The sequence below is a fragment of the Ctenopharyngodon idella genome, chromosome 18 (genome assembly GCF_019924925.1).
Source record: "Ctenopharyngodon idella isolate HZGC_01 chromosome 18, HZGC01, whole genome shotgun sequence".
Taxonomy (NCBI): Eukaryota; Metazoa; Chordata; class Actinopteri; order Cypriniformes; family Xenocyprididae; genus Ctenopharyngodon; species Ctenopharyngodon idella.
In genome coordinates, this window is record NC_067237.1 from 805,460 (window position 1) to 822,412 (window position 16,953).

The window sequence follows — 16,953 nt, forward strand, 5'->3', positions numbered from 1 at the left end:
AACCCAGCAGTTGAGTTATTTTAACCCAGGGGTTGGGTTAAATGTTTGCCCAATGTGCTGGGCAGTTTTATTTAACCAAACTATTTTTTTTTTTAAATATTACTATATGGCTGGCTTAAAATAGACCAGATATAGGTTGGAAATTAAAAATCAGACACAATTCAGCAATGCAGTAATTTTTAAACAGTAGTTGAGTTAAATAAAACTACTGCTATCACTGTTTGTCCATTTTTAACCCAACTTAGGTTGTTTTTAACCCACCATTTTTTTTTTTTTGTACTCTTTTTAAAAGTATACTAAAGTTCACTGTTTTCACAAGGGAAACAAACAGAGTAAAGTTTTGATAGTGTTTACAGTGTCTAGATCATGTTTTTGCTGTGAAGAGCAGTGGTGTTTCAGAAAGCATGTTGTTTAATGAATCAGAAGCGGTGTCGAGGGTTAAAGATGAGCGTCTCTTCTGAGAGCTAACAAGCCCTTCATTTTCTCCGCTATAAAGTGATTCAGTCGAACTCACAGAAAGAAGAAGTGTCTCTAGGCAAATATGCTGATCTGACAAAAAAAAGCAGAGGTGCATTTGGCCACATCTACATCTTTTCTCATCCTTTCTCACACATTTTATCAAGAAAACAATAACTATGTTGAAGCAAAACAGTGATCATCTTCCGCTCATTGTGATGAATGCTTGACGTCAGACACGAACCCAGAGTCATTTATTCAATCCGAATCCCTCTGAAGGGAAGAAATCAAATCTTCGCCCGTCTCATGTCGTCCTGTTTAGCTAATCCCTGTCCTCTGACATTTCTGGCTCTGCGTCTTTGCGATTACATTTATTGTTATTATTGCTAATCAGAATTCATGGAGATCCCTTAGCGGACTTGTTGGAGGGGAGGACAATAAATAGATGGATAAAAAAAAATGAACAATCTTTCAAATGTCAGGGAGCTCCGGGAGCGGAGATGGCAGTGTTTTCAGATGTGTTTTGGGAGGACACGCGTTTGTCTCGGTGTTGATAGTGAGGTGTTGTGTGAGGTGATAACAGACAGCTGGACTTGCTCAACACAGGCTCATTGGAAAAACATGCCTGCCTCTACCAACATTTTTGCTCCAAAATCATACCTACAGTATACACAATTCACTGCAGCTTAAAGTGGACCTATAATGCCCCTTTCACAAGATGCAATATAAGTCTCTGGTGTCTCCAGAATGTGTCTGTGAAGTTTCAGCTCAAAATACCCCACAGATCATTTATTATAGCTTGTCAAATTTGCCCCTATTTGGGTGTGAGCAAAAACACACCGTTTTTGTGTGTGTCCCTTTAAATGCAAATGAGCTGCTGCTCCCACCCCCTTTCCAGAAGGGGGCGGAGCTTTAACAGCTCGCGCTTCGGTCGCTGAACAACAACAAAGCTGGAGAATCTCACGCAGCCAAAATGAGGATTGTCAGTAACGGTGTTCAGCCTTACATTGTTCAAACCGGAGTCGACACTGATGGAGAGACTCAGGAAGAAGTTACAACTTTTAGACGTTTCTGAATGGTTAGTGGATAAATTTATGTAGTCGCTGTGGAGTTGATTCAACTCATCCACTAGCATGTGTCGTCATGTTGATCTTTTTTTGTTGAATTGACCCTCGAACTCTTTGAACTCTTCCTCTTCTCTAAAGCAGCCCAACATGGCCTCACCCCCTTTGTTGTGTGTTCTCGGGGGCGGGGTTTATATAAATTTTAGGGTTAGTGATGTCACCAACCCAGGAAGAAGCTTGTTGTAGTCCATACCAGCCATTTGTTGTAGTCCTTAAACAAAAATATCTCCCTTTGCATTGAACTTTGAGTGTCGTCACTTTGCAGATGTTGTTTATGCTCAAACAGCAACATTACACACTAACTAAAGTTATAAAAATGAAATCATAATCAACCACCCCTTTAAATGAACACTAGAGGCAGTAAAACAACTATTTTTATTCATTTTCACATAAATTATGATGACCAGAGCAGATTATTAATTAATAAAGACTTCCCAATTTGCATACTATCCATCCTAAATAGTATTCAACATTACAATTAATGTTTCCCAAATGGTAGTATGTTGAAATGATTATTATGGTCTATTATTTCCATTCAGAATTCGAAGTGCAGATCCGCTAATATTGCCAACAAAGCATTGCACATTAGAACTACAAACACAAATAAAAAGTGTTAAAAAACTACAAACGTTCAAGACCAATGATTGCGTCCGAGTGATTAATAATCAGTATCTAATCTGATGAAAAAAATATTTATTCAATGTTATTCACATTATATTTCCTCTACAAGAATATTGTGAACTTTTAAAAAAAGTGACAATTTTAAAAATGCAGTCACGAGGGGAAGATTATCACTGAACCTGTCTGAGATCTGTGCTTCTCTGAAGAAAGAACGTAATACAAGGAGGTGAATAAATGATGACAACATTTTGGCTCACCTCTCGCCCCGTCTGTCTGTCTCAGTCTAACCTGTCTTATATTCGGCTCAGTTTGTATTCGCCCCATAAGGCCCGGCTCCTTCTGTTCACCGCGAGCATCAGCAACACATTTGCAGCAACACACCTTGCTATTGTGGTACGGCGACTCTCTCTGTGGCCGGTAAAAGAGAGAGTGAGAGCTTTGATCAGCGTATCGGGAGAGAAGAGCAGAGGTTAGGCCGGGAGGTGTTTGAACTCTTTATTCCAGGAGATGAAAGGAGAGCAACAGTAGAAAATCCCGCAGAAGTGGAGCTGCTCCGTTCGGTCTGACCCGTGAGTGGAGGGGCGGAGCCTGGAACTTCCTCGGTTGCCATGGGAGACGCTGGAATGTAAACAAATGCAGTAATTGAATAATATAGAAGTGAATGGATGGTCACTTCTGATCTCTGTTCAGTGCGGTTCATTGTGTCCAAACTGCAGTACTGGAACATATTGTTCTGAACGTAAGCGATATAAAATACTCGTATGCGTCTGGCCCACAGCATCCAGACACTTGAGAAACTGTTAGAGGTGAGAGCCAAGATGAACGTACGTCCTTGTGTGTCTTTGGCAACTGAGAAAGAGAGCGAGATAGAAAGAGATGAATAAGGGCTTACAGAGGAAGATGATGGGTGATGAGAGACATTTGGGATATATCTATAAGAGAGGGAAACAAAATCACATCATCAAACAATAGTAAGAGAGAAATATGAGCCTACAGGCCTTAAGGGACAACAGCGCTGAAATGGGAGACTTTTACAACATTTATCTTCATCAGGCCTCCTTCACCTAGAGAGAGAGAACAGAGAGAGAGAGCAGTTCACTTATTTGGATCAGATAGCAGTTCATGTAAGGAAAAAATGTAACCTACTTTTAGTAAATACACTAACAGTCAAAAGTTTGGAATAATTAACATGCTTGATAAGTCTCTTCTGTTCACCAAGGCTGCATTTATTTGATCAAAAATACTGTAAAAACAGTAATATTGTGAAATATTACTACAATATATAAGAGCTGTTTTCTCTTTAAATATATTGTAAAATGTAATTTATTCCTGTCATGTTAAAGATGAATTTCCAATGTTTCTTGCTGTTTTCAGTGCCTTGTGTTTTGTAAAATATTTTATTTTATTTTATTTTATTTTATTTTATTTTATTTTATTTTATTTTATTTTATTTTTTAATTTAATTTATTGGAGTTTGTTTTATTTATTATTTTATTTTATTTTATTTATTTATTTATTTTTTTCGCAGTCCCTATTCATCCAGTGGCAGTTTCTTGGCTGTTGTAGATTATTGTAGTTAGGTTAGTTTGTTTTATTTATTTTCTATTTTTTATTTTATTTTATTTTATTTTATTTTATTTTATTTTATTTTATTTTATTTTTTTATTTTATTTTATTTTATTTTTCGCAGTCGCTATTCATCCAGTGGCAGTTTCTTGGCTGTTGTAGATTATTGTAGATAGATTTGTTTTATTTATTTTATTTTATTTTATTTTATTTTATTTTATTATTTTATTTTATTTTAGCTTGGCTGTTGTAGATTATTGTAGATAGATTTGTTTTATTTATTTTATTTTATTTTATTTTATTTTATTTTATTTTATTTTATTTTATTTTATTTTATTATTTTATTTTATTTTAGCTTGGCTGTTGTAGATTATTGTGGATAGATTTGTTTTATTTATTTTATTATTTTATTATTTTATTTTATTTTATTTTATTATTTTATTTTAGCTTGGCTGTTGTAGATTATTGTGGATAGATTTGTTTTATTTTATTTTATTTTATTTTATTTTATTTTATTTTATTTTATTTTATTATTTTATTTTATTTTAGCTTGGCTGTTGTAGATTATTGTAGATAGATTTGTTTTATTTATTTTATTTTATTTTATTTTATTTTATTTTATTTTATTATTTTATTTTATTTTAGCTTGGCTGTTGTAGATTATTGTGGATAGATTTGTTTTATTTATTTTATTATTTTATTATTTTATTTTATTTTATTTTATTATTTTATTTTAGCTTGGCTGTTGTAGATTATTGTGGATAGATTTGTTTTATTTTATTTTATTTTATTTTATTTTATTTTATTTTATTTTATTTTATTTTATTTTATTTTATTATTTTATTTTATTTTAGCTTGGCTGTTGTAGATTATAATAGATGCCCTCTTTAAGATTATTAAAAGTTACATAATTCCTCTACCTATAATTTGACACATCAACATGCCTGCGAGGCCCAAAAAAGTGATGTAGCATGATTAGGCATGGCTCCGGGTTTTGAGACATAGTCAGAGCAGAACAGTGTTCACGTCACCCCGTTCTGTCCTATCAACATGATGTTTTACCTCGGTTCACAAGAGATCAAGATAAATTGGATCTGTACAGTTAGGAAATAAGCATCTGCTCATGTGGTAATTTAGTGTGATTTAAACTTTCTCTGACCTTCGTTAATGAGCAGTGAGCGAGACTGATGCGTCTCCTGGAGGTCTGTGTGGAAGACCACACCACACTTTCACCATGTTCAGCTGGTGTGGCACAGAAATAAAGAAATAAACAGAAGTGAGTTTAATCAGCTGTCTTATTAACCTTTAGAAGACGTTTTTAAACACATGGCGTGTGATCCTGTAGTGCTGCACACCTTCTCTTCAGCAGGTTTCTCTGCTCTTCTACAAATTATAACAGATCTGGCTGCCACCGTCTCCTGTATCTGTGGCTTTTTTCTCTCGGGCCGCATCAATACATCGATATATATCCTCTGTCAGCGCTGCCGTCCGGTGCATATCATCTCTGTGCCTGTCTGTGAGTTACCAGGGGAAATAAGCCCAGATTTCGCAGTGCTTTACTATGTTATTGACTTTTTTTCGGCATGTTTGAACTGATACTTACATGGATCGCACTCAAAGACATTAATATAGTACCAGCTGTCGTATTGATTTTTAAGCATACACGATTACTGCCCGCCACATTTGTGTCCAGCCTATTTTTATCTTTTGGCTCCAAGAAGGATTTTGATATTTTTTCTCATTAGCTCTCATTATTTTGACAATCGCCCACCTTCAAGTTCAAGAGCCATTCAAGAGCGAAGTTACAAGAAAAGGCCACTTACTTATTTTATTTTATTTATTTATTTATTTATTTTATTTTAATGTATTTAATTTAGTATATATATATATATCCGTGTCATGTCTGCCCAGCCAGAGATGGTATATATTATTGTATTTTTTTATTTATTTGTTTATTTCTATTTTATTTTAATCATTTTGTCACGTCTAGTTTTGGCAATAACAACATAACAGTAACATAATAGTAAGACATGAGTAAAGTTAAAAATGTTTTATTTTTAAGTTTACTCATGTCTTACTGTTATGTTGTCATTGCTTTGTTTCCATGTTTGCCATGTGCTCCTTTTTGACATGTGTTTCCCTTGTTTGTGTCATGTGATCCTGCCATGTGCTCCCTTGTCACCTTCAAGTTCAAGAGCCATTCAAGAGCGAAGTTACAAGAAAGACCACTGTTAATGTGACTTATTTTATTTTATTTTTAATATTTGTTTTTATTTTAATTTATTTTATTTAGATTTTTTTATTTATTTTATATTTTATTATTTAAATATTTTATTATTTTAATTTAATTTAATTTAATTTGTATTTTATTTTATTTCTCCTCATTTATTTTCAGTCACCCACCTTCAAGTTCAAGAGCCATTCAAGAGCAACGTTACAAGAAAAGGCCACTTTTAATGTGTAATTTTATTTTATTTATTTAATATATTTTAAAATATTCTTTTGTTTTGTTTTATTTTTTTTATCTATATCATTATTTAAATTTTTATTTTAGTTTTATTTAATTGAATTTTAATTTATTTTGTTTTGTTTATTTTATATTTTATTGTATTATTTCATTTTATTTTAATTCATTTTATTTTGTTTTTTCATTTATTTTCTATTTTATTATTTACCTTTATTTCATTATTTAATTTTAATTTAATTTATTTTGTTTTATTTATTTTGCATTTTATTCTATTTCTCCTCATTTATTTTCAAAGTCACCCATCTTAAAGTGCAAGAGCATAGTTACAAGATAATGCCGCTTTTAATGTGTCATTATTTTATTTTATTTTATTTTATTATGTTAACTTATTTCCTTTTGTTTTGTTTATTTTCTGTTGTGTTATTATTTCATTTCATTTTATTTTTTTGGTTATTTAATTTATTTTCTGTTTTATTATTTAACTTTATTTCATTATTTAATTTAATTTAATTTTGTTTTAATTATTTATTTAATTATTTTATTTTGTTTTATTTTCTATTTTATTATTTAACTTTATTTCATTATTTAATTTTAATTTAATTTATTGTGTTGAATTTATTTTCTATTTTATTTCATTTCTCCTGATTTATTTTCAAAGTCACCCACCTTAAAGTTTAAGAGCAATTCAAGAGCAAAGTTACAAGAAAAGGCCACTTTTAATGTGTAATTTTTATTTTATTTTATTTTGTTTTATTTTTATAATTTTTTTGTCTTGTTTTGTTTATTTTCTATATTATTATTTAACTTTTTTATTATTTAATTTATTTTTTTATTATTATTTTATTTCTCATTTATTTTCACAGTGGCCCACCTTCAAGTTCAAGAGCCATTCAAGAGAAACGTTACACTTGTAATCTGTCAGACACCGGGCCGCGTTCAGCTCGTTTTCAGCATCAGACCTAATGAATAAGACACTTTTCTGAAGGCTTTCTTGCTGTTTACAAAAACTGACAGCTTGAAGGAGCAGAGCGGGATCTGCGAGGCTTTCGCGATATTAGTCCTGGTTTCATCTGCTCACGGCTCACCAAATGCAGGGTAATACGGTGAAACGGTTTCAGTTGGAAACACAACAGGCTCGTACACATGGGCCTGAAAGCATCTGTTGTGTGCTGGTTTACCGCGGCAGATACTGAACCCTGCTGCTGAAAACAGCTAATGAGGAGCACCGGTGCTGCCAGCCAAATCTGTGATCTCGCCTGTAAACGAGCGTTTTATTTGTGTTGTGTTGGTGCGCTCAAACACCGGCCACTCGCTTCCTTTTCTAGTCAACTGTTCTCGGCACAGAAAGGGAACAATGATGCATCCTGACCTCTTTTTGGCTCGCCGTTATCGTTCCGTCCTTCAAGCCGCAGCTCCAGTGCTCCAGGTGATTTGTCATTTCCCCACTGTACGCCAGCTCTTCTTTTGACTTTGTTTTTCAATTATCCAGGTGGAGTGTGCGGCGCCATATTGTGTTTGCGCTCTTAGTGCTGCTTAGCTTTCCTCTCGTTCTGTCTGTTTTCCTCTCGTCTCCTTCACGTTTATGCCCCGGGGAAATTTGGAGGCTGTAATATCTCTGTCTCTGTATCACTGTCCAGTTTACTTTCCTCTGCCGTTCATACGGAGGCTGAATCGTCTCTGTTTGTCCTGTGTGATCTGATGGACGGTTATCCAGCTGAAAGCAGAGTAGTCTTGTAGTGAACTTGATAAACAATAAAATAAATAAAACACCGTGGTGACAACATAACACAGTCTTTAGATAGTCATCTGGGAGCCTGTAAAGAGGGAAGAAATCACATGAGGCTCAGGACGACGCTGGTTTTAAGATGTGCTGTGCAGAGAGGAAATTCCGCAGGGATTCGATCGGAAGGACGGAATCAGACTGAACTTCAGATTCCGGCTGAGATCAAGCCTTCAGCTCCCCTTACTGTACTTTAACGGGAATCATAACAATTCTGATTCCACTTACACTGCAATATATATATATATATATATATATATATATACACACACACACACACACATAAATAATAATAATAATAATAATCAGTATTTTGTACTGATTGGGTTGATTGTATATTGTCTGGTGATTAGTCCTTGTGTATTTAAACATTGTCCTAAACATATTGTCCCTGTACTATTGTTGGTAAGCTCCATGTTTGTTGTCCTTGTTTTGCCATGCCATGCCATGCCTCTTTGTTTTGTATTTTGGTTATGTTTGTTGGATTTAAATAAACTGCACTTGGGTTCGTGAAGACTTGCCTCCAGTGAACTTGATTACAGAATACTTGACCGCCAACTATGAATCCAGCAGTTGCCCTCCTTCATCTGCGCCAAGGGAATCGTCCCCTTGAGCATTATGTCCAGGAATTTTGTGAACTCTCTCACCTGGTAAACTTTAATGATGTGGCCCTCAAAGACATTTTTAGAGTGGGTCTCAATGAACCCATTTGTTCATGTCTTCCTGGGGGTAAGATACAATGGTCCCTGGTGGAATACATCGATCATGCCCTGTTATTGAGTGGTTCTTCATTTACTGTGGGAATTGTGGATGAGGGGCTCAACAATCCCACAGCGCACACCACAGCCACCACAACAGAGAGTTTCCATGTCCCGACCATCATGTCGGGAGTTATCCATGTCATGCCTGCCCAGCCAGTTCACGTCATGCCTGCTCAGTTAGAGACTCTTCATGTCATGCTTGCCAAGCCCAGGTTTCTTCAAGTCATGCCTGCCAAGCCTGAGTCTCTTCAAGTCATGCCTGCCACGCCTGCCACACCTGAGTCTCTTCACAAGATGGCTGCCACGCCTGAGCCCTCAGCCAAGATGGCTGCCATGCCTGAGCCCACAGATAAGATGGCTGCCATGCCTAAGCCTTCAGCCAAGATGGCCGCCATGCTAGACTCTTCAGAGAATGTAGCACTGGTCCATGTCCTGTTCCCCTGCACGGGCCTGGCCCACCATCCCTCCCCCAAGACCGCCTCCGCTCCACCACCCTCCTTGGTTTCATTTAGTTTTGGTTTTGTTGGGCGTCGGGAGCCGCTCATAGAGGGGGGGATCTGTCATGTCTAGTTTTGAAAAAATATAAAAATATAAAAATATATAATATTAAATCAAGATAAATTGCATACAATATTATAATAAATTGCCTACAATATTATTATATTTTAAAGAATATATCTTAAATTAGGTTCATTTTACTTACCCAAATTGTCCCACAATTACAAAGAAACGGCAAGTAACACACTTAAGATTAGTGCTTGAAAATAGTTATTTCACACTAAATTAGGATGAAGCTAAATGTTTAAAAAATAGTGGGTTTGTGTGATATTTTGTTCAAAATTTAATTGAATTGTTAAAGGACTGAACATGCCTTGTAATTGTTGTTGATAAAAGATAAAAGAAAGCTCTGATATTTTTTTTGGTTTAGTTCTATCAAATGTTAACAATGATGACATAAAGTAACATAAAGTTAAATAGGTATAATAACTGATTTTATTCTTCCACTTAATAACAATGTTGGATTGGTATCTGTGATATTTACACTCTTAGAAAAAAAGGTTCAATGGGGTTCTATATAGAACTCTAGGGTTCTTGACTCAGTTTTAAAGAAAAAAAAAAGTTCTATATATGAAGTGCCTGATGGAACCCTTTTCTTCTGAGAGTACATGTTGATTGGGTACTTGACTGGATAGAAATAAAATAAAAATATGACATGATATCCATAATTGCTCTGATTCTGAATAAAAAACGCTTCTTGGTTAAGTCAACCAGCCTTTAGAGCATGAATACTGAGAGAGTACAGTTATTAAAACTCAATTAGATTATGATTGTGTGAGTTTGTTGCTGTGTATATTACTGAAGATGATGGTTAGTTCTACTACAGTACTAGTGTGTTTCTCTGTGTGTGTCTCTCTCACTCACGGTCTGTCGTCCTCTCTGTCTGTAGGCCAAAATCTAGTGTTTCCTCCGGTGGCTCTGTGGGTGACGGTCGGTCTGGCCGTGTGTTTGCTGGGTCTGCTCATCGCGCTCGCTGCCGTCTGCCGCAGGAAGATCCAGGAGAGCTGTGAGGAGATGAGAGCTGGTAAGGACTCTTCCTACTGAGTATGTACTCATCAACAAGACCTGGCCTTCAATCACTTCTTAAGGCTTTCTCTTAGGCTTCTCGTGAAGATATTAGATAATAACAGTCTCTGGATCCTGATCTCCTCTTAACCTGCTCACCTGGATGTTTCTCCAGTCTCAGATGACATGACCACTACTTTCTGTTATTGTCTGTTAAACACCCTTAAACCACCCTTGAACCAACTGTGATTGGACGGTCAAGCATCAGTCAAACTTCATGCCATTAGAGAAAGTTCTGGCTACACCAATCCATTTTTTAATACTAGTCACCATTTAGTATACTGTGACCAAACACATCATTCATTCATTCATTCATTCATTCATATAACCATGACATTTATTATTTTATTAATTTGTCAGCCATAGTTTTTGTATTATGTTTCTGTGTGTGTATATATATATATATATAGACAGATAAACAGATAGATATATTTTATTTTAGACATTTATTGTAGGCGGTAGGTCCCTCACACAGGAATAGTCATATTTTGAGGGTCAGTCTGTGGGATAATAATAACTGTATATATTCAACAGTCTGAAGTGAATATTGTTGTTTTCTGCATGGCTCAGTCTCTTCTCTCAAAGCTGGAGAGAGCGGCGCGGCGGGTGATAATTCACAGGGAAGACCCACAGCTCTGCCGTGTCTGAGCAGAATGCTAAAAGCCAGACAGCGTTTAGAACAGAGTCTCTTACTGCCAAAGCCGTCTCTCTTCCAGTGCTGCTGGAAGTTCATTAGCGCCGGCTAGATAATTAGTCGCGCCGTGTAACTAGGGACTGCAGAACTTGGAGGTTGAAATGACAGGAAGAAAGAATGATGGGTGGACGGAGAAGAACTGGCGGAGAGATAGAGATGGATTCTGCAATCATGTGAAGAAAAAAACGAGGTGGCTGGAACGAAAGAACATTGCTTTCCAGCGTCACACCAGCTGTAATGAGTTCTATGTGTGGAGCAGGAGACATTTAAATAAAGGTCACTCCTGCGTTGCTCAGACCCCTGGGCTTTTAAAAATACATCTGCAACTGGCTTATTTCACGGAGGAAAGAAAGAGTAAATATCCAGCTGTATAACCGCAGCAAACAGTGAAATGGAAAGGAGTGAACACACTAACGCCGGCCAGCGTATCAGTGCCAGATAGTCCAGACCAAATCAGCTGTTCTTTCTCCAGTAACCCGTGCAGGAATTCTGGAATAAGATTCAGTGAACGGGTCAGCAACCTGTTGAAGTAATTGAGTCGTTGAGTGAGTCAGATACTCCACGCTCCCATTCCACTCCTGCTCTTCTCACATTCACCGTCACTCAGGAGGCTTTTTAACCTCTCAGTCCAAATTTGGGACTGTTATTACACTTTTCTGGTTCTTACTTCAGAACTTGGTGCTGTTGCAACATGTCATCAGCATGTAAATAATAAACAAATAAATATAAATATTATGTATAAATATATAAAATAAAATTAAGTATATAACACAAATAATTGCATTTAATAGTTTCAGTATTATTCATTATATTCATATTTATTAGTTATATTTGATAGTTATAGTTATATTTATTAATACATAAATATTAATGCATTACACAATACATGAATACACCATAATAATACATCAATGCATTAATATCAATTCTTATTTATAGTTATATTTATTAAAACAAATAATTAATTACTATTAATGAATCTATTAAATATAAAAAATATTTTATATAAATAGAAATAAATATTGCATGTATTTGTTTCTATTTATTTATATAAAATGAATTATTATATTTTATATAATTGTATAATTATTATATTTTATAGATTTATAGATTTTATAGATTCATTAATATTAATTAATTATTTGTTTTAATAATCCAAGATTGTATTTGAGATATATATATATATATATATATATATATATATATATATATATATATCAAATACATGCCAAGCCAATCAAATAAAATCTTGGATTATATATGTATATATATATATATATATATATATATATGCGTGTGTGTGTGTGTGTGTGTGTGTATATATATATATATATATATATATATATATATATATATATATATATTGAGTTTAACTTACATTAAAATGAAAACAGAAAATATAACAATTAACTCCAATAAGTGAATAACATCTAAAAATGTTTTAAATAATAATAATAAAAAAATACCTACAGTATCTATCTATCTATCTATCTATATATATATATATATATATATATATATATATATATCAAAGTTATTATTGTTGACTATAATCATATTTGATTATATTTGAATATTTTATTTGAATATTGAATATTTGGTTTTATTTGAAATAAAATAAATGTTTGACTGAAATAAAATCTTTTGAAAAAAAAAAAAAAAAAAATAATAATTTAGCTAGTTGCCAAAACATAATTTGTAATTTCAAATTTAAATTTAAGTACAAAAAAAGAAAAAAAAAAAAAACTAAATAAACTAAACTTTTAAAAAAATATGTAGCCATGGAGGATATATAAAAAATAAATATTCAGCTCTGAGGTAGTGTTATTTTACTCCAGTTAGATTAACCCAAAAATGAATTTCAGAGTAACTAAACAGACAGAGCTCTGACGTCAAACAGACTTGATTCGCACTGAAGCGCTGGTGTGAACTGTCCCATCATTCCCTGTTCAGTTGCCGTATAAGAGTGTTAGAGGAGCTTCCGATGCAATGAAAGGCTGAGCTCTTGTGGAGAAGGGCCTAATTGATGCTGTCTGCTCTGCTATCGCTGCGGCTTCTGTGCCGGAGATCGGTCTGGACACTCCTCGCCTCAGACTCCACAGAGGAGGTCAGTCAGAGTCTACGGCGACCAACTCATTTTTCTTGGCTGTCATAATGTGTGTGGAGAGGTTGAGGGGGATCCTAACTAGAATGAGCAGCTTGTGAGATTGGGCTGTTAGCTGGGATATCGGGCTGGAGAGCCACCGCGGAGGGAATTCAACAATGTACGTTTGCTCTTTTATTTCATTTCTTGGTGCTTGCTTCACTCTTGGCTCAACTCAATTTTATCCTCTCCTCTTCTCTTTTTACCAAACCTTTCCATGGATTTATCCCACAAAATACTAGTAGACACATAATATTTTCAAGTAATCAATGTGAATGATCAGAAACCCTCTGTTTGGGCTTGATAACCGTATTTACTAGCAGGTGTGAATCTCGAATTGGAGCAGCTCAAAAATGGCCTATTATGTACTGTATAGCCATGCAGGATCAGAAGCAGGAAAAATGAGCAAGCGTAAGGATTTGAGTGAGTTTGACAAGGGCCAAATTGTGATGGCTAGACGACTGGGTCAGAGCATCTCCAAAACTGCAGCTCTTGTGGGGTGTTCCCGGTCTGCAGTGGTCAGTATCTATCAAAAGTGGTCCGTGAACTGGTGACAGGGTCATGGGCGGCCAAGGCTCATTGATGCATGTGGGGAGCGAAGGCTGGCCCGTGTGGTCCGATCCAACAGACGAGCTACTGTAGCTCAAATTGCTCAAGAAGTTAATGCTGGTTCTGATAGAAAGGTGTCAGAATACACAGTGCATCAGTTTGTTGCGTATGGAGCTGCATAGACACAGACCAGTCAGGGTGCCTAAGCATTGTTGCAGACCCTTTCATGGAAATGGTATTCTGGTGTATAGCAGGCGTAGCATAGCATGGCATTTGCACATAACAAAATAATTAAATAAAAAACATCATATATTGTCATAATGATCTACATGATCTGTTTGTCAACACTGAAGTAGCTTTACACTGGTTGGTTGTGTGACTATCTCATAAAGCTTGATCTTTTCACATGGATTTTCCTCTGCAAGGTTGAATGTTGATGTTCCTGAACTGAGTTTTTCCTCGGCATGTGTGAATTCATGACTGTGCATAATGTGACAGCTGAAACTGCATTTGTATTTGTACTTCCCTCTGATCTATTTTTCTCTTTACAGAGGAAGAAGCCAAAGAACTTGAGGAAGCCAAAGAACTAGAAGAAGCCAAGTCAGGTCAGTTACTTAAAATATTGTATGTATAAATGTACAGAAAATGTGGGCAGAGTCGGGATGTTCGCTAACAGTATATCACTGCAAAGGTGTTTCAAACCTCTTTTACTCGTAAGCGAAGAAGGAAAAACAGCTTTGCTTCAATCTATATCAGGACTTTAAAAGCTTTCACTGCGAATAGTAGTAGTATGAAGAACGCAATACATTAAACTCACAAAAATAGGGCAGTTTCTACCATGTGCAATTTTTAAACACAATTTCTTGGTAGATATCTCTTCTATTACTGCTATTCTGGGCTCTGGCTCCACAGTAAAAAAAAAAGAGAGTCATGGTTCAATCTCTTAATGACCCTCAGTGGCGTTGTAGTAATTATGATATTTAATGCAACTGGGTGAAATGTGACGGTAAATGTGAAACGAATGTGAAGAGCGCAATAATAGGACTCTAGTACTAGATAGATTTGATCTCTTCCAGCTTAAATCCATCTTTAGTCCTTTCATCTTACGCTTATGATTCTTTTCTCTTTTTTTCCCGTGATCTGGAGCTCTCCGAAAACGAATCTCGATGACAATTCATGAGCGTTTCTGGCTAAATCGGTGCGACTGTCAAGCAGAACGAGCCCCGTCTCTCGCCTCAGGTGAAGGCCAGAGTAAACGCTGGCAGAGTCCAGGTTCTGCTCCCCCTGTGGCTTTAATGTCATTAAAGATTCATTTGACTCCTTTAGTCTGATTGAATTATTCAGCCTGGCCATGAGCAGTAGAGTTAATACTATGAGATTTTAATAAGCAGGCAGGTGAAGAGGGTCAGAGAAAGAGAGTGAAACAGAGAAAGAGAGAGAGATGTGTCTGCGGTAATGGGGGTCATATTTCACATGTGTTGTGTGTCAGATGTGTGTGGATGACATGATGGAATCCTTCATCGCTCTAAACTGACTGCTTTTGTGTCAGCAGTTTTTAATTTGACTTGATTGGGCCGTTATTCCCGTCTGTTGATGTCATTGAATGTTTTAGATAGTTTTTATCTCGAGCTCTGATGATGGAGGAAGAGTCGATACTGAACAGCAGCTTCCATCGAACACAACGACATTTTGTAAGTGTTAAAAAGGATGCGATCTCAATTCATGCTTAAAGGGTTAGTTCACCCAAAAATGAAAATAATGTCATTAATTACTCACCCTCATGCCGTTCCACACCCATAAGACCTTTGTTCATCTTCGCAACGCAAATTGAGATATTTTTGATGAAATCCGATGGCTCAGTGAGGCCTCCATAGCCAGCAATGACATTTCCTCTCTCAAGATCCATTAATGTACTAAAAACATATTTAAATCAGTTCATGTGAGTACAGTGGTTCAATATTAATATTATAAAGCGACGAGAATATTTTTGGTGCACCAAAAAAACAAAATAACGACTTATATAGTGATGGCCGATTTCAAAACACTGCTTCATGAAGCTTCTGAGCGTTATGAATCAGCGTGTTGAATCAGCGGTACGGAGCGCCAAAGTCATGTGATTTCAGCAGTTTGGCGGTTTGACACGCGATCCGAATCATGATTCGTCACAAAAGATTCATAACTATCCAAAGCTTCATGAAGCAGTGTTTTGAAATCGCCCATCACTATATAAGTCGTTATTTTGTTTTTTTGGTGCACCAAAAATATTCTCGTCACTTTATAATATTAATATTGAACCACTGTACTCACATGAACTGATTTAAATATGTTTTTAGTACATTAATGGATCTTGAGAGAGGAAATGTCATTGCTGGCTATGGAGGCCTCACTGAGCCATCGGATTTCAACAAAAATATCTTAATTTGTGTTCTGAAGATTAACGAAGTTCTTACGGGTGTGGAACGACATGAGGGTGAGTAATAAATGACATTATTTTCATTTTTGGGTGAACTAACCCTTTAATATGAAAGATGCCTGCATTTAATATTTACTATATATTCATGTTGCAAAATATTGTCTGGAAGTTGTTGGCATGCCCACTTTTGACATTTTATAAGCCTCATTACCACATCCAACCTGGTATTACATTTTGCCATTTACGTCTTTAAAAGAAATATGTTTGCCAGTAACAAAGAGAGGTATAGAGATCAGGGTTATTATAGTAAACTAAAATCATTAAAAAATAATATTAATAATAATTTGTGTTACTTAAAAATAAACATTAACTGAAATAAAATAAAATATAAAAAAAATTATATATATATATATATATATATATATTTCTGCTAGCTGCCAAAGCAACATTTATGTACTAAAATAACTAAAATTAAAACTGAAACAAAAATGAAAAACTATTTCAACATATTAAAAAAACAAAAAAAAAAAACAGACAAAAATTACTAAAACTTTAACTAAAAAAATTATAGTATATATATATATATATATATATATATACCTAAATATTATTATGACATTAGTCTCCTATGCTATTTTCATAACTTTTTTTTTTTTTTTTTTTTTTTAGAAGTTATTGATATTGTTGTTTTTGGCTCAAGCAGTGTTCATTTTGCTTTTGTCAGTTTAATGTTTTAGATATTAGTGTGAAATTCAG

The 16,953-nt window shown here is 35.0% G+C and overlaps 1 protein-coding gene across 1 annotated transcript in view; it reads left to right on the forward strand.

Annotated features, from left to right (window-relative positions):
- Nucleotides 1–16,953, forward strand: part of cd276 (CD276 molecule) — a 96,537-nt gene that overhangs the window by 50,123 nt on the left and 29,461 nt on the right. The window contains exons 5-6 of the mRNA XM_051869665.1: nt 10,223–10,357; nt 14,336–14,389. Coding sequence (XP_051725625.1) covers nt 10,223–10,357; nt 14,336–14,389 — 189 coding nt within the window. The remainder of the gene's footprint in view (nt 1–10,222; nt 10,358–14,335; nt 14,390–16,953) is intronic.